Below are 18,577 nucleotides of genomic sequence, written 5' to 3'. Positions count from 1 at the left end.
AAATCTTGATGACATGAGGGGACAAGGGTACGATAATGGAGCCAACATGCGCGGAAAATATAATGGTGTGCAAGCCAGAATTCGTCAACTAAATCCTCGAGCTTTTTTCGTGCCTTGTAGTGCCCACTCGCTCAACTTGGTATTGAACGATGCAGCTAATTGTTGTATGGAGGCTATCGCATTCTTTGATTTAATTCAAGGCATTTATAACTTTTTCTCAGCATCAACTCACCGTTGGAGTATATTATTAAACCACCTAAGCAATCTGACTATAAAACCGTTAAGTGCCACTCGTTCGGAAAGCAGGGTCGATGCCGTACGGGCACTTCGATTTCAGATTAGTGGAGTTTACGATGCACTAATTGAAATCGCAGAAGACAATACATTAACTACTGCACCTAAGTCAAGAGTCGCGCAGAGGCTAAGGGAATAGCCAGAAATATTTCAAATTTGTTTGCTCCTTGGTATTGTGGTATGACATTTTATTCCAAATTAATATTGTCAGCAAAATGCTCCAATCACAGGCTTTAGACTTGTCGCTAGCTCTAGAGCATTTAAACGCTACCAAATCTTTCCTATGCGATTCTCGCTGTGATGAAGCATTTGCCGCAATGGTTGAAAATGCAAAAAAATTGGCAGTTGAACTAGAAATTTTTGAAGGATTTGATGTGGATGATCCCGTACGCGTACGCAGAAAGAGTAGACAATTCCTATACGAAGGTCGTGATGAACCGATAGTATCACCAGAACAAAACTTCAGAGTATCTTTTTTCAATCGAATATTGGACATCGCAATTCAAGCAATAAATGAAAGATTTACGCAATTATCGGAATATAACGAGTTATTTGGGTTTCTTTACAATATCGGCAGCAAACACTTTACGGATGATGAGTTATTGAAACACTGTAAGGACTTGCAGTTAGCGCTTATGTCTGATGGCCAATCTGTTATAACCGGGTCGAACTTTGGTATGAAATTAAAGCTATTGGGAGACGACTAGATACTTCCAATAGCGATCCAAAAAGTGTATTAAAATGTATTTACACATCTAATGTTGTCGAAGTATTCCCAAACCTTTCGATAGCTCTTTGCATACTACTAACGTTACCAGTCACAGTTGCTAGTGCTGAAAGAAGCTTTTCAAAGCTGAAAATAATAAAATCCTATTTCAGATCACTAATGTGTCAAGATCGTTTAGTTGGTCTAGCTACGATTTCCATCGAGTAAGAAATTGCTGATCATTTGGACGTAGAAGATTTGGTTAAAGATTTCGCAGAATTAAAAGCTAGGAAAATTCACTTTTAATTACGATTTGTTTTTTATTTTTTCATGAATGGAATTTGTTTTGTTTTTTATTTTTGCATAAATTCAGTTTTTTTATTTACTTTGTTTTTGTGTAATTTTTCGTAATAAAATAAAAATATATTAAAGTTTGATTTTCAGTGTTTTTCTATTTTCCTTCAAATTGGAAATTATTGCATTTTTAATTTTTGCGGCGGCAAATTTGCATCTCGCCTACACATAGAAAACTGTTAGAACCGGGCCTGATAACAACTTGGGCGTATTATGGTTTTTTATAAAAAGTGCGTGATTCTTAAATTTTAGAAAGAGATGTGCATTTTTTGCTTGTGGGTTTTTATTATTTTATATTTTTTCTTGAAATATTTAAAGAATACTTAAACACAACGATGATAAAACACATATTTTTGAAAATAAAGATATGAATTTTATAAAACTTTATAATAGCAATGAAGTTTATTGCTATAAAAAATTTTTGAAACTTTCCGAAAATTTTCAACCCTAACTTCTGTACTTTGTTAACGAAAATTTATTGCAAAAATGACGTCTTTTAAATCAATGTAGCTGTGCTGTTAATAAACATAAATTCTATTTTATAAATATTATATTTTTATAACATAAAAGTCATTAAAAAATAATAATAATTTTATAATGTTTTGAATTATTAAAATTATGACCGATTTTTTGAGGTTTTGCACCACTGTGCGGAGTGTTAAATCGTTTTACAACATTTCTATATTCATTTAAGAGATTTTTTAAATAAAAATGTTCTTAAGCACTTTACAACTGAAATTATCTCGGAAGTAGTCTTATCCTATTGAAGCAAAACCAATATCATTTATTTTATTAATTACGTTCTTTAAACAAAAAATAAAATAACACTATTTTGATAGCTCCCAGCGGGCGCACAACGTCCGCTGCTCGTCTCGAGAACGTCCTTCGGACTTGTGACGCTTGTGCCCGCTGTTTTTATTTTTTGTAATAACAATTATACATAATCATATATTTAATCAATAATTGCGCTATAATTATATAACACAATTATTGTGCTTCTTTAGACTTGATTATTGTTAACAGCAATTTCTTTGCATTTAAGCATTCTCAAGTAGAGAAAACTTTTGACCCGTTGTGTATATTATACACACTGATCATTTCATAAAAGACTACACGTTTATTGTTCATATTTAAATCTAAAAAAATTAACCAAAATAACTATCATTTTAAAGTTAGGGTTAGTAGTTTGCATTTTTAATCCTCAAATATTGTACTACGCTCGTCAGTTTTAAAATGAAAAAATGTATCCTCTTTTTGTATTTATTTATTTAGTTATTTACACTTTTACCAATGAGAAAAAAATTTACAGTCGTAACTTAAAAATATTTACATGACCGGGGCTGGAAGAAAAAAAATTTAGTCTTATCAACTAGCTCTAAAAAATATAGTTTAGCAGTAATATAATAAAATTTTAATAAAATAAAATATAGTTTAACAATAAAATACAGTTTCAATGTATATCTCTGAATTATTAATGTAAAAGAAAATGTAAATATATCACTTAGCGTTTAAAGTTTATAGTTTTTCAAAGAATAAGATTTAAGAATTGTTTTGTAAAATAAAGGAAACAAAATTTAATAAAATATTAAAATAACATTTAAGAACTGGTTTGAAAAAATAAGAAGATATGATTTTATTTTATTTTTTTGTTTATGCAATTTATTTTATTAGCAATAGTTTAACATCCATTCTAGGGAGAGTCACAATATCTGGTGAATTAGGCATCTTAAAAATATCACCTTTTTTCCGAAGAAAACTAATTGTAACTTCTTCTTTTACAGAGTTTACACCAAATCATCTTCTAGGATTATTAAACCTTTCTCATTTGTAATTGTTAAATGTTCCAATACAGAATCGCCTTTTTTAAGTAATTTTTTGTTAATATTCCGTAAATTTACTTTTAATTCTTTTGTAAGTTTAACTAACTTTTTATTGCAGAGCCTTTTCTCGATCCGATCTCTCTCAGGAGTGTCTGTGGCAATCATAGAGCGACTTTTCTTCCTTTCCTTTCTTTTACTGTTTTTTTCTCCAGATTTAGGAAAACCACTGAATTGTTTTGGGCTGATAAAAAATCTGATGATGTAGACAGATCAACCATTGTATCATTGGTAACTAGTTTGTTTGTATCTATAGTTAGCGGAGATGGCATTATTATTATATCTATAGTAGTAGAGGTTGTGGGATCTGCATTTGATGAAACATGAGCGTTAAAAAAATTATCAGAAGTAATGCTTACGTGATTTTTTATGCCAGTATTGTTGACATCAAAAGTTCTGTTTGTCACAGAGCTGCACATAAAATCGAAATCTGTAAATACGTTCCTGTCATAAGGAAATATACCTGTCTTTTTAAAAGCAGCTACAATGTTAAAAGGTGTTATGGCTTTCAGAAAAGCAAGCCCTACAGATGCAGCCACTTGGTAAATTGTAAATGTCTTTCCAGGATTGTGGAGCATCCATAAATCAATTGCTGCATTATATGCAGTTTTAAATGGCTCCATAATTCCCACATTAAGTGGTTCTAACTTGTGCGTGGAATGAGGCGGTAATGTCAAAATGGTCACTCCATGCTCCTTTGCTAAATTTAACACTGCTATAGATAAGTGCGCTTCGAGAGATCCAGAAAGAGCTCCTGACAACATATGCTCCTTGAAATTCACTCTTGGAAAAATAATTATTGGTAGAAGATATTGTCCAGAATTGTGCAAATGCTGGTAATCTAGCAAAAAGTTCTTTTAATTTATCAAAAAATATATTTTTAAGGGCATTAAATGATGTTGCCCTATAGAGAGAACATTCTTCAGGTGTTTTAAGAGACAAATCTGGATGTCACTTTCTAAAATTATTCATCCAATCAATACCTGCTATTGAGTCTTTATGCCACCTCTGTGGAATACTAATTTTAATAATGGTTTGATGATAACGTAAGTTACAATTCTTGTAAGACGTTCAGTGTCACCCGTCCGGTGTAAAAAAAAGTCGTGAAAACCGAGGTCCGTGTAAAAAAAGTTGAAATAAAATGTTAAAACCGAGGTAAAAGAGTGTCGAATGAAAGTGATGAAAATTTCCCGGTCTCAAAAAAAAAGGTGGCGCATGCGCAAAAAAAAAGATCAGGTGACAAAAAAATTTTTTATTTAAAAAAAACTGTTACAGTTAAAAAATGTTACAATAACGATTTCTTTGCTTCTCTGAAAATAGGATATTTTTCTTTGACAAAGTTTTCAAACGTCATGTTTGGATAATATTGTTTTCCAATGGTGACATAATGATTATAAATGTCGAGTTCTTCAAAAAATGTTTTTTTATATTTTTCTGCAGACAACAAGACAAATACCAATTCTTCACCAGTTAATTGGATTGTGTGTTTAACAGTACAATTGCGATTTCCACACATTGTATTAGTTAGCTAAAAAAAAATTTATTTATAGAAAATTAGTTTTACAAAAAAAAATTACAATAAAAAAAAAAAGATTATAATTTGCGTATAGAAAAATTTTTTTTTATGTATTCGTTTATAGATATTTTTTTTTTAATGTTTATATTTTCCAATTCCAATTCTAAACACTTTTCGAACGACAGTCCTTTTAACGGTCTTTTTAATTTCAATTCAGGTTGTTTAAATTCGTAAGGTGAAGCATCGAGTTCTTCTTCCCAGTTTTCAGTCTCATTATTAATATTCATTTTTTTATTTATAGCTAAAAAAAGAAAAAATGTTAGTATAAAGTAATATAAAAAATAAAAAATAAAAAAGAGCATAAAAAAAACATAAAAAAAAATGCGAAAAAATATATATTCTAAAAATAAAAAATACAAAGGTTATTTATTTAGCACACATGATTGGCATAACCCGCATTTCTTGATGCAAAAGTAACGTTTGTTTAATTGATTTGAATAATCTAACGAATGCTTTTGCATTGTAAAATAGTAGGCATACATGTCTGTAAAAACAAAAAAAAAAAGAATTAATAAAAAATTTTAATGATAAAAATAAATACAGAAAAAAAAATATACTTTTCATTTGTTTTTTCACTTTTTTGTTTGGCTTTCTTTTGCTGTAACCATATTTCATTTTTTTATTAGTTTGTCTATAAATATAAAATGTTATCATTATAATGTACAAAATTATTTTCACGAATATAATAATATTGATCTATTGCCCATTGAATGTATTTTCTAATACAATTATAAAAAAAATCAAGTTGTTCATTTTTAATATAACGATTATTATAGTGCGATCTAAACATTTCGTATAAAGAAGCTAAAATTTTTCTTTGTTTCCAATAAAATAAATTATGATTGAATAAAAAACTAATGTCGTAATCATAAGAAAAGTCACAAATATAAAAAGATTTGTTTTCATCATAATAAAAATATAAATTTCCAAGCTGTTCTTTTAATAATTCAAATTCGATTTTAATTCTTCTATATGCCAATTTTCTTTTACACAAATCTTTTAACGTTTTCAAGTCTACATCCATGTTATTTTTTGTTTCGGATGTAAACCAACTCACAATGTGGATAATGTCGTATTCATAAAAGTGCTTACTTCTTTGCATTTTTTTTATTAGTTAACTAAAAAAATAAAAAAAAATTAAAAATAGTGTTTTACAATTTGAAAATGAATAAAACAAGGTTCAATAGTATAAAAATATTGTTGTTGTGACCAATTTATATATTCCATGATTAAACGATATAATTTTCGTATTAAATGTATTTCCAGTTGTTTATTTGGATCAGCAAAATAGGATATTTCTGTGAAAAGTATATGAAATAATTTGTAAAGATATTCTCTTTGAAGATTAAAAAATAATAAACGATTATTAAAAATATTAAAATAGCAATCAAATTCAAAATCAACGATGGAATGAAAGCTGTAAAATAATAAACGAATATTATCTTTATTTTTCCATTTGCTATGTGGTAGTTTGGTTTTATCAAATGAAGAAATAATTTTCTTTTGCAACTGTTGAAATTCTAAATAAATTCGTCGATAAGCCAAAGTTCTTTTGCACAAATCTTTCAAGCTAAGTTGTGATTGAATTTCACGGGTAAATCTGTTAAAGTGATTCAAACTAAAACTGTCGTAAATAAATTGATAATAAGAAAAATGACGTTCTTCTGGACTAAACCAGATGAGTGTTTGTTGTTCAAAGTTTTTAATATAAGAAAAAATGTTGAATTCTAAATAATGACTAGCTTTTCTTGTTTCTTTGTCTATTTCTATAAACTTTTTTTCTCGTGCCATTTGTTTATGAAGTCTTTGTAAAAAGTGACGAAGTGTAGTTTCTTCTTTATCAAGTATTCTTCTAATATTTCCCCAGTTGCTTCCCATTATTTTTAATTAGTTGTCTAAAAAAAAAAAAAGTTTACAAATTGAGTTAATACAAGTAAAAAAAGTTATACAAGTAAAAAAAGTTAATACAAGTAAAAAAAATTTATAAATTGAGTTATACAAGTAAAAAATTTTTTTTCCTAAAAAAAAAGAGTTAAATGAATTCTTGTGCACATTCAGGTGCTTTAGCTGGTTTTGGATTATATAAATGAAATAGTTCTTGTTGTTTTGCTTCTACAACTGCACTTGGATATGCATATACAGGTGGATTATTAACAACGCATTCTTCGTAACTAGGAAGACGTGGTATTTTATTTTTGTATTTGTTGAAAATATCATTTCGATGAATTGTTTTACATAATACAAGTAGATATTCCAATTTACTTTCTAATGATTCGTAAAGATGGCCATGTTCACTTTGAATAGTATTATCTTTAAAGTATTCTATAATATCCAAACCATTTTTTAAAGTTTGTTTGATTCCTAACGGTATTCTGAGTAAGAATTTGATAGATTGCACGTTGTTGGTTGTTAGTTCCAAACTAATTTCTCTGAATATATCAATTGTATTCATTTTTTTTATTAGTTAATCTAAAAAAAAAAATAAGGGTTAATATTGTAAGATAAAGTACAAAAAAAACATTTAAAAAAAAAGGGTAAATACATTTTTTTAAATAAAATATGTTATTGTATACTAATCGTAATAAATAAATTATTGTTAATAATAAATGGTTTTAGTTCTTCGTGTGAAATAAAATTCTTATAACCAACAGCTACATTATATTCAGTGGTAGGTTTATCAAATGAACTGTCGTCTAAAAGTTGAAGATAATTATTGTTGGTAGTAGTACGAGTAAAAAATTGTTCTTTATTTCTCAAGGTGATATTGACATTTTTGGTAAAAGGCCATTGTAAACCATCGTCCAGATCACCTCTTAACAATTGAAAGTAAATAGCTAGATTGTTGATGACGGTACTTCGTGTATACACTTTTATTCGATAACGGTATCCTTCTGTTGTGTAAATGGGTTCTGAATAAAATGTTTCATCTGATAATAGCCTGAGATTCATTTGATCGAGTTTGATCAATTGCGTGTCTTTAAAAACGTGTTGAATTACCTTGACTTCTTTAGGTTGTTGAATGGAATTTTTTAAAGCTAAGAATTCTGTGCTATTTTCTTCTGCAATATGATAAAGTTTTGTTATTTTTTGTTTGAGATGTTCTGTATCTTGTTGATTTGCTAAAACCAACATGTTGTCATAAAAGAGACTTTTTAATTCTGCCATTTCTTGGTTCGTTTTTGCTAGGGTTTGTTGAAGTTTGTCATTTTCTTCTTTTAGATTTTTAATTTCTTTTTCTTGAAGACTCTTCATTTTAATCATGATTTGATTCATAGAAAGATTTAAATAATTTAAATTTTTCTTTTCGTCTTGAACGACTTGGTTCAAATAACGATTTTGTTGCTCTTTATAATATTGAAAGCAGATGACAGAGTGCTCATAATAATCTTGATCATCGATTTTGGTATTACAAAATAAACATATTTTTTGTATATCTAGAAATTCGTAATCACATTCGTGGTTTAACAAATCTTGTACCTTTTTTTTACAGGTGAAACATTCGTGGGAGTATTGTTCTGTAGAACAATCTGTTTGATGTAGTAAAAGTTCTTTTGAACTAAATTCTTTGTCACAAAAACAGCAAGGATATATGTTGGCTGACATTTTTTTATTAGTTGCTGAAAAAAAACATTTATTTATATAAAAACTATAAAAAAAATATACATGTCTTTTTTAACATAAAAGAATTAATAAATAAACAAAATTGCTTAATAAAACATATAAAAGAATAAAAATATAGAGGTTCGTATCCATATCTTCTTCTTCAAATATATTGTTAAAAGTTATATTTTCTACTTCTTTTTCTTCTTCATTTAAATAATCACCAAACCCAGGAAACATATCTTCAAAATCATCATTATTATTCATTTTTTTAGTTGTCTAAAAAAAAAGAAAAAAATTACAAAGTTTACAAAATAAAAAAGTTTACAAAATAAAAAATTACAAAAATTACAAAAATTACAAAATAAAGTGATTTTATTTTATCACAACAGTTCGTCTTATGCTGCAATATGATGAAAAGTTTACAAAATAAAAAATTACAAAAATTACAAAAATTACAAAATAAAGTGATCTTATTTTATCACAACAGTTCGTCTAATGTTGCAATATGATGAAAGTGACTTGTTGTTCTTGTTGTCGAGTTTATTATTTTTATTAGTTTCCCAGGAAAAAAAGTGTTTGATTACGATGAAAGTGACTATATTCGGCGTATTTTTGCAAAATAATTGGTTTGATTACGATGAAAGTGACTATATTCGGTGTATTTTCTCTCAACTGTTCTTGAAAACCAAAAGAAAATCATCATTATTATTCATTTTTTTTTAGTTGCCTAAAAAAAAGAAAAAAAAGTATATTTATAAATAAAAAATTATAAATAAAGCTCTGGTAAGTTGTCCATTTTATTAATAACGTCTATAACGTATTGTTCCCAATCCATTTCATCTAAGATTTCATGCATTTCTTTTTCTATTTCTTCCACTTCTTTTTCCATTTCTTCTTCCAACATTTGTAATTTAAGTTCTTCAATATCATCTGATTCTTCTTCCATTTCTTGTACTAATTGAACTAAATATTTTTCATAATCTTCCTCTGTTAATTCTTCCATTTCCATAAGTTCTTCCAAATCTTGTTCTTCTTCTTTTGTCAATAACAACTCGTGATAGCAAAGAGTCTCTTCGTTAATATAACCCACATAACTAATAAGAAAAAAAATAAAAAAATATAAAAAAAATTATAAAAAAAACAAAGAAAAAACAAACGATAAAACTTACCATTCACATTTTTTGACGTATTGTTTCATTTTTTTTTTAAATATATTAGTTTGCTAAAAAAAATAAAAAAATTACAAAAAAATTATAAAAAAATTATTGTAATATATAGTTTTGAATTATTTTCATAGTTTCTTTTATATTTTTTAATAGTTCTAAATTATTTTGTTTTGTTGTTATGTCAACTGACCATGTCCATAACGCATCATATAAAGTACGAGCTGCTTCGATTTCGGTTCCTTTTCTTTGATAAATTAAATTTAAAAGTCTCATCATTCTTTCGTTAGTATCACGATAATCAGTTTGTATGCATACGATATCACGGTTTTTGTAGTCCAGATATTCGGCTAACGTTTGCCAATGTGTTTGTAAATGTTGTGCTATTTTTAGTTTTAATCGTATAAAATTCATTATTTTATGCTAAAAAATATAAAAAACATTAATTATTAAATAAAACTAATTTACATTGTAATAAATTAAATAAAAGTTCTTGCTTGTCGGTTTCAATTTCCCATCTTGTTAATACATAATATAAATGATTTAAAGCTCTTTTTTTATCTTTGTGTTGCGTTAAATAAAGAATTAAAATTTTTTTAATTTTGTCAAAGTTTTTTATATAATTTACGTCAATTTTTTTAATAATGTGTCTTTTAAAGTGTAGATCAATCGCTAATTGTTTCCAATGGTGATTTAATTGTTTTGAAATCGTATTTATTATTTGTTTGTACATTTTTTTCTATTGTATTAAAAAAAAGATGTAAAATTCTATTGTATTAAAAAATATTGTATTAAAAAATGTAAAAATTCAAATAAGCAAAAAAATATAAAGAAAAAATTAACACTAAAAAAAGACTATAATTAATTTTAATTAAAATTAACAAAAACGCCAAATGTTTCCATTCATAAAATAGTAATATTAAAATAGTAAATAGTAAATAATAGTAATAATAAAATAGTAATAACAACTAAAAAAAATTTTTTTCTATAAAAAAATATATACAAAAGCTTTATAAAATTTCGCTTTCTGTATATTCTGGATCTGGACTCTCTAAAAAAAAAGGAGATATTAAAAAAAATATTTATACTTTTTAATAAAATAAAAAAAAGATCAAGTTCAACTTACGAGGAGAGTAGTCCCAGTGTGAAGGACCCACTTCCCTATTGGGTTCTGGTGGTGATTGTGGTGGTGAACGTGGTGATAGTGGTGATAGTGGCGATAGTAGTGATGGTGATGGTGGTGAACGTGGATAGGGATTATCTAAAATAACAAAATATTTTTTAAAAAATGAATTTTTTTAATAAGAAAAAATAGTAAAGTTAAAAAAACTTACGACGAGTGCGAGAAAATCTTGTATGATCTACAAAATTTTGTATAACAAAGTTTCTAAACTCTGTTAGTCTTTGCATTTCTTTTTCTAGAAAAAAAATAGTATTTTAAAAAATAATAATTTTTCTTATAAAAATGAAAAAAAAACCCATAAAAACAATTACCTCTTTTTGCGTCGTGTGGAAATACTAGTGCAATGGGTTTTTTTTTTCCATTTTGAATAATGAAAAATTGATCTTTTTCACTATCGCTAAATACTTCATATTTTAAATTATTGATAGTAATATATCTCATTATTAAAACTAAAAAAAATAGGTTTATTTAGAAATAAATACTCTTTATTTTATTGTAATAATTATAAATAGTTATAAATATCATTTTTTTTATAAAATGCCTAAAATAAGGTATACTCCTAGATCATTAAACACTGTCAATATGGCACGTACAAAAACAACAGTTCCTAGAACAAAAAAAGCAGTTCAAACACAAACAAGTAGAAAACAAAGTTCAACATCGACACAGACTGAAAATCAGTATTTACCAAGCAATTGTAAAAGAATATTATCGTGTTTACGAAGAACAAATAACAGATATAAAGATAATAAAACAAATCGTAAACTTGGAAGAGTTGGCAAAAGAATAAAACGCTGGGTTCATACTGCCGAATCCTATGTCGATATTAAACATCAATTAAAAGAAGCAAATATACGACGAAAAAATAAATAATATATTTATAAAAGTATTTACAAATTATATAGATTTCTTTTTATTAAATAATTTAATTTTCTTTTAGCATTGCGACGTTTATACGACTTGCTTTGTTTTTTCTAAAAAATATATATAAAAACCTTGTATGTGTGTAAAAAGAAATAATGAAAAAGTGTAAAAAAGATATATTAAAAACAAACTTTTATTTTGTTGTCTGATTGAATTTCTTGTGTGTTATTATTTATTTCTGACGATAGTAATGGCGCTTCTGTGAATTCCAATGGTGCTTCTTCTGGTGTTTCTTTTGTCGCTTCTATTTTTTTTGACTCGTTATTTTTAATAACAAAATCAATTTTGTCAGTGTTTTGGATATAAATATCGAAATCCAATACAGGATCGTCTTCTATGAGAATAATTTCTGGTTCTTCTTCTTCGCTAACAATTTCGATTTCATTTTCTTTAAAATCAATTTCTTTACCAACGACTTCATCGTTAAATAAATATTTTGTTTTTTTAATACAACGTTTCGTTAATGTTTTTGTCATTTTTGATTTTGTTAACAAAAAACACGCTTTTTATGTATAAAATTTAATCTCTACAGATTAACGCGAAATAATAGCTAAAGTGATGCAACTTTATGCGATGAAAAGAAAATGCTGTGTCATGCTAGTTAAATTTAGAAACTTTTGTTAGCGCTTTTATGAACAAGATTAAAACAGATTAAAAAACGAAGTAAACAACTTTTTAAAAACTCTACGAAGAAAAAAACTCTGTGATAAGTGTTAAAACAACATGTTAAATAAATTCAAAACTTTATGAACCAATACGTCGACGTAGCATAGTGCATTCGCTCGCCGCACTATGTTTCAAACGCCATGCCATTAGACCGTCGTGGGTTCGATTCTCGTTGAGGGTAGTAGAAAGTATAGAAAGTTCAATGTGAAAACACTAACTCGAAAGAATTAGTGAGTGCGTCTAGAAAGTATAGAAAGTTCAATGTGAAAACACTAACTCGAAAGAATTAGTGAGTGCGTCTAGAAAGTATAGAAAGTTCAATGTGAAAACACTAACTCGAAAGAATTAGTGAGTGCGTCTAGAAAGTATAGAAAGTTCAATGTGAAAACACTAACTCGAAAGAATTAGTGAGTGCGTCTAGAAAGTATAGAAAGTTCAATGTGAAAACACTAACTCGAAAGAATTAGTGAGTGCGTCTAGAAAGTATAGAAAGTTCAATGTTAAAACACTAACTCGAAAGAATTAGTGAGTGTGTCGAGTGAAAACACTAACTCGAAAGAATTAGTGATGTGAGAACGAGTGTGTGAGTAAGCAGGTTAAGGATTAAGTCAGGACTAAGTAAGTTAAGTAAGGACTAAGTAAGGTTAAGTAAGTAAGTAAGAAAAAATACGGCCGTATAAAAAAAAATAAAGACTGTAAGAAAAAAACACAAGTAAGTAGGCCTACTAAGATAAAGTAAAGACAGAATAAGTAAGGTTGTGTCAGGGTGACACTATGTTTTTTATATTGTAAAAAAAAAAAGATATAAAAAAAATACAAGTCAAAAAAAGTTAAAGTCAAAAAAAAGTTAAAGTCAAAAAAAAGTTCAAGTCGAAAAAGTTAAAGTTAAAAAAAAGTTAAAGACAAAAATGGCTGCAGATGATATTGATTTTTCCCGTATGATTGTAAGACGGAATTTATTTTCAACACCTTCTTATAAAAGCAATTTGAGACCTAAATATTCATCTAAATTACCCAAATATACAGTAGATGGAAAATGGCCTTTTCATAGGGATGCTTTTTTTGAATTTTTTGATAGGACCTCTTTTGATGAAAACGAGTTAACTGATCCCAATAATACAGAACTAAGAACTCTAAGACGTAGAAGAGTTAAGAAAAATTTAAAAAAAATAAAGCGTCAATATTGTAGAAAAGCACTGATGTGTTATCGAAAAACAAAAAGCAAGTATATAAATAATAAACAAAATCGCGAAATGAATCGAGTAGGAAAACCGATATATCGTTTTGTTTTAACAAAAGTGGATCGCGATAAACACAGAAATATTTATTAAAAAATGAGACATAGAAGTCATAGAGGGCATAGAAATGCTAAAAGATATATTTTTGTTCATCGAAAATCGAAACCTAATCCCAGACCTTATCATTCTTTAATCGGTAAAGGACGAAAGCGTATACTTAGAAAACGCGGTAAAGGTATCCTTGGTAACCTATTAGGAAATATACCCGTACTTGGTGGTGTATTTAAAACTATGTTTTAATCGGATTAAAAAACATGTATAAAAAAGCTCAACTCTGTAAAACGTTCATTTACAAAAAAAAAATGAATTCAATAGTGTGTAAACACGCCAAAAGAAAAAGTCACATTAAAAAATATTGTGACAAATGTTTTGTGCAAAAATTTCGAGTTTATGTTGAAGAAAATATTAAAGAATGTCTTTGGTTATTGAAAGATAATGAAAAACAGAGTCAAAAGCTCAAAAATTTACGTACAGACACAAGTGCTTATGGCGATTATATTCTTACGTACGAATATGAAAACGGTGTTGCTGAAATTATCAGCGGAGATAAAGAAAATGGACACACAAAAACATCTACTTTTTTTGGTGGATTTATATTAGATTTTGATATTATAAATAAAATATATAGCATATCTCATGTATATGACGGTGTTTTTTATATTGGTAATAAAATACCAAAAATATATTGATAAAAAAAATATTTGATAGTGTATTTTCTGTTTTTTTTAAAAAAAAGTACTATAAATTTGTTTGTTTTGAAATAAAAAAAATTCATTTGAAGAAAAAATATTCATTTGAAAATAAACAAAAAAAAAATGGAGTTTAAAACTTGTTTAAACGAATTTTATAACACAGTTATGAATGTAGAAGCTTCCAAGTTTGAAGCTAGCGATATTTTAAAACATGTTGAAGGCGATTTTAAATTAGTATTTCGTTTGGATGCAAGTAAACAAATCAAAGTAACTCGTGATAATAATAAAGCCCATATTGAATTTTTTTATGGTGAAAACATTCGAAATGAATTTTTTATGGTGAAAACATTCGAAATGAATTATAAAGACTTTGTTGATGTAATTAAAGAAACATTTAACGTTTGGCAACTCGAAGAAGCAGACATAAAAGAATGAAACATGTTACTGATTATTTAGAGACTTATTATGGGCAATAATTATTAAAGTAACACGTTTCAACGATGAATTTATTATTGAGTTTATATATGAAGAAGTTCCTTTTGAAACTTTTAAACTTCCTTTGAAACATTTTTTAGTTTGTGTTGAGCATTGTCAACAAAAATGGCTTTTAAGCGAAAAAGATATTTGAGATCAAAAAGACGTAAAAGTCATAGAAAGAGAATACGCAGAAGAGGAAGAGGATTAGCCGATTTTATCACGCCTAAAAATGTAACTAACGCTTTGCAAGTGGGTTCGCTGTTATACAGTATAAAAAAAGCGTGGAAAGGCAAAAAAACAAAAACGCCTCCTGTTCCTGTTGTTACAAAACCTGCCAACCCTTATATGCCTCCGGATAAAGTGTTTGAAGTATATTAAAAAAAAAAGTTGTAAATTATTATATTAATTCATTTAATGAATAAATATGTACATATAAAAAATTGTTTCTTTTTTCTTGTTCTCGTTTCTTTTTGTAACGTTTTATTAGAATAGTTTTTTTTCCTTTGCAAGTTAAACAATTTATTTTATAAAGATGTATTTTTGCAGATCTTTTGGTAACACTATTAAAAATCCATACTTCTTGATTTACAACGTGGATAGTGCAGTTTTTTAACAAATGTTGATTTTTTTTTTCTTTTAAAACTACAAAAAACAGTTCGCCATATCCATTGCACGTGGCGCATTTTTCTTCTACGATTTCTTGTAATAGCGTGTGCGCTGTTCTCTTCATGATTCTGTTTATATTAAATTCAGAGCAATCTGCCTTTTTATTTCTTTTTTAGTCATGACATCATCAATAGGTACATCTAAAAATTGATTGGCGGTCTTTAATCGCGTATAATTGTTTGCATAAATTCTATCCATTTCATTTTGCATCATGTAATAAATGTTTTCCTCGTTCATCACAGCTGGAATGGCTTGAATATCCAATAGGGATAACTTACCCCACGTACCTTCATAATTTGTTCTTAAGAATCCTGCATCTTTTAAAAATCTTTTAGCAGCATTTTGAGCTAATAATTGTTTTTCGTAAATATCATAATGTAAAGGAATTTGTTTTGTTTTCATAGACAAAAGATCACGTTCCAGATTTTCCTGTTTTTTCATATAAAAATACAACTGCATGTCTTTTTCAAACAGTTGTTTAGCAGTGTTATCAAGGTATTGAAAGAGTTCGTGTTTAATAAACTGAAAAAATGAATAAAGATTTATTTGAACTAGTGAAGAGGCATGAAGCGTTGTTACTTCAAAAAAATAATGGTTTAACAGTCTGCACAACGAAGGTAAATATATTTGATCTGTATATAATACATTTTCGCTGCGAAAGATTAGAGCTACAAAATAGGCGGCAAATGCACCACATAAACTACTATCATTCCATTGAAAAGGAAATTTATTGTATGAAAAAAATACATTTTGATTGCCAGTGATTTCGCTATATTTTAAAATAAATTTGGTAAACCAATAAAATTCACGATTTTCTGATGTCCATTCTGTAGGAAAATGATTGGATTGACGTATATAAGAATTAATTTCAATTTCGTTGTAGTTAATGTTAATCGTGTTGATTTGTATATTGCTATTGACTTCTTCTACTGCTTCAAACAAATATTTATTAAATCTTAAATGTATTGGAATTTGTTGCAATACACTTTCTTCACCTAAACTATCAAAACAAAAAAAATGACCCTTGTCTATTTTCATCAACACTCTCCAATGTTGACCTGCCTCTTTTGTAGTTTCATTGTTGTAAATGATAAAGGAACCATTTTTTTTCATTTGTTGAATAATATGAATATGTGTTTTTGTTTGACTTAGTTCGTCAAAAGCATATATTCCTATAAAATAATTTTTAAATTCTGAATTTTTAAAAAAACGAGACAAAGAATCATCAGTAGCCATTTTTTTTTATTCTTCTTTTTCTAAATTAAAAAAACTCGCAATAAATAGTGTTACAACAGCGTGTAATATATTAACAAATAAAGTTTTTTTATCGGCGGTTCCTTCCTTTATAATTCCTTCAATGTTTCTTTTAACAGACTTCTTTTTTAAAGCGCCATCTAGTTTTTCTATCAAAGAAGTAATGGTAGGTATTACTTTTGAAGTAAACGTATCCACAAAACCGTCAGTTTGATCGCCTTCTGTTAGAATCATAGGTGGTTTGATTTTTCTTTCTAGCAGCAAAAGAGTGAGCTTGGTTTTATAGAGTTCTATTACATAAGGTTCGCCATAGGTTTCTTTCAAATCATCAAAGTAGTTGAGATGAATAGAACAAAGTTGAGGATTTTCGAGTAAATTATTAAATTCGCTGTTTTTAAAACATTTTTCAATACTGTAAGAATTTAATGTTATCCTTTTAGATTTGAGTACATTTTGTAAAAATTCATGGGAATTTTTATCTGTAAAATGTTCTTCTTCTACGTAATCCGATGAAGGTGAAGAATTTCCAGACTTGTGTTCGTAATATTTATATCTTTTAGATACTTCATCGAGCGCGCACACTGCGCAATTGTTGTGAATTTTTTTAATGATGCTATCAACGCGATTCATTTTTTTTTAATTAAAAATGTAAAAAAAAATATTTTTAAAAAATTTGATTTTTTATACTTTTTTATTCGTTTTATTAAAAGAATACGCTTCTTTTTTTAATAAAAAAGCATTTTTTTTTCTAGTTGTGGTTGTTAGATTTGGAATTTATAACCAACAGCGATCGACATCAGTGGGGAAAAAATTGTGTTAGAGAATTGTGTTTGCGATCCATCGGTGATAAAACATATTTTCACACTCAAGTCATTCCGTGTGTTAATTATCACAAACTAGATGAAAAATATAAAAAAGTATTTTTTTACTGTCAAAACAACATACATGGGTTAGAGTACTATCCTAGTTTTAAATACACAAGTGAAATCATATTTTGCGCATCTGTGATCGATTATTTAAAAGAAAAATTTTCAAAATATGAACGAAACTTTGTATTTTATAAAGGTGGTTGCATGGAAAAAGATGTGTTAAATGCGATAAAGGAGCTTAAAATACTCTCGTTTGATTTAAATCAGTGGTTCTTTCCAAAAATCTCTCTTTTGCCTATATATGTCAATAACGAAGATAAATGCTTGGAACATTTTTCAAATGTCAAAGATAAAACAAATAGTTGTCATCACTGTCCACGATATGAAACATTGATGTTTTCATTATATTTGGAAGATTTTGTAAACGGATTTACAATAAATGGCAACGTTTATGACCTTGAATACTTTAGTTTTATTAAATTTATAAAAGACAACATTCAATGTATTTACATATTAAAAAAAGACACTTGTGAATGTTTTGAAAATATATTTAAAATAAATAATCTTGTATATCAACTTTTTGATATGGAAAAAAAATAAAAAAATAAAAAAATTGTCTTGTTTATAATCCTTCTTCCGCAGTCACATAATATTTGGTGTAATGATTGTTTGTATGAATAGGTTGTTTCGATACTATTTTGTCGTTTTCATAATTATAAACTTCGTCCTCTTTTCTGTATAAAATCTTTGAAATGTTAAAATTTCTCTTAAAGAAAAAAAACCATTGAGCTGTGGGAAACATTTCTATTAAACTTTTTTCGTGAAAATTGCAACGTTCAAAGGCTTTGTAAATGTACACTTTATCTCCTTCTTGATGTACTTTTTTTTGTATAAAATATTCATAAATAGGAACGGGTGTGTATAGGGTATAATAACCATTATGAAAAACTTTATCGTCAAACGAAAAACAAGGGA

General features: G+C 27.4%; 1 protein-coding gene across 1 annotated transcript; it reads left to right on the top strand.

Moving 5' to 3' along the window:
* The first annotated feature begins 509 nt into the window (after nucleotides 1-509).
* LOC136091797 (uncharacterized) lies at nucleotides 510-1,001 on the top strand. The gene has a single exon (XM_065819509.1). It carries the CDS (start codon nucleotides 510-512, stop codon nucleotides 999-1,001), a length of 492 nt encoding a protein of 163 aa, XP_065675581.1.
* The last annotated feature ends 17,576 nt before the right edge of the window (nucleotides 1,002-18,577 follow it).

The sequence above is a fragment of the Hydra vulgaris genome, chromosome 15 (genome assembly GCF_038396675.1).
Source record: "Hydra vulgaris chromosome 15, alternate assembly HydraT2T_AEP".
Classification (NCBI taxonomy): Eukaryota; Metazoa; Cnidaria; class Hydrozoa; order Anthoathecata; family Hydridae; genus Hydra; species Hydra vulgaris.
The sequence above is the reverse complement of the archived record's forward strand: the minus strand, read 5'-3'. Positions and strand labels throughout refer to the sequence as shown.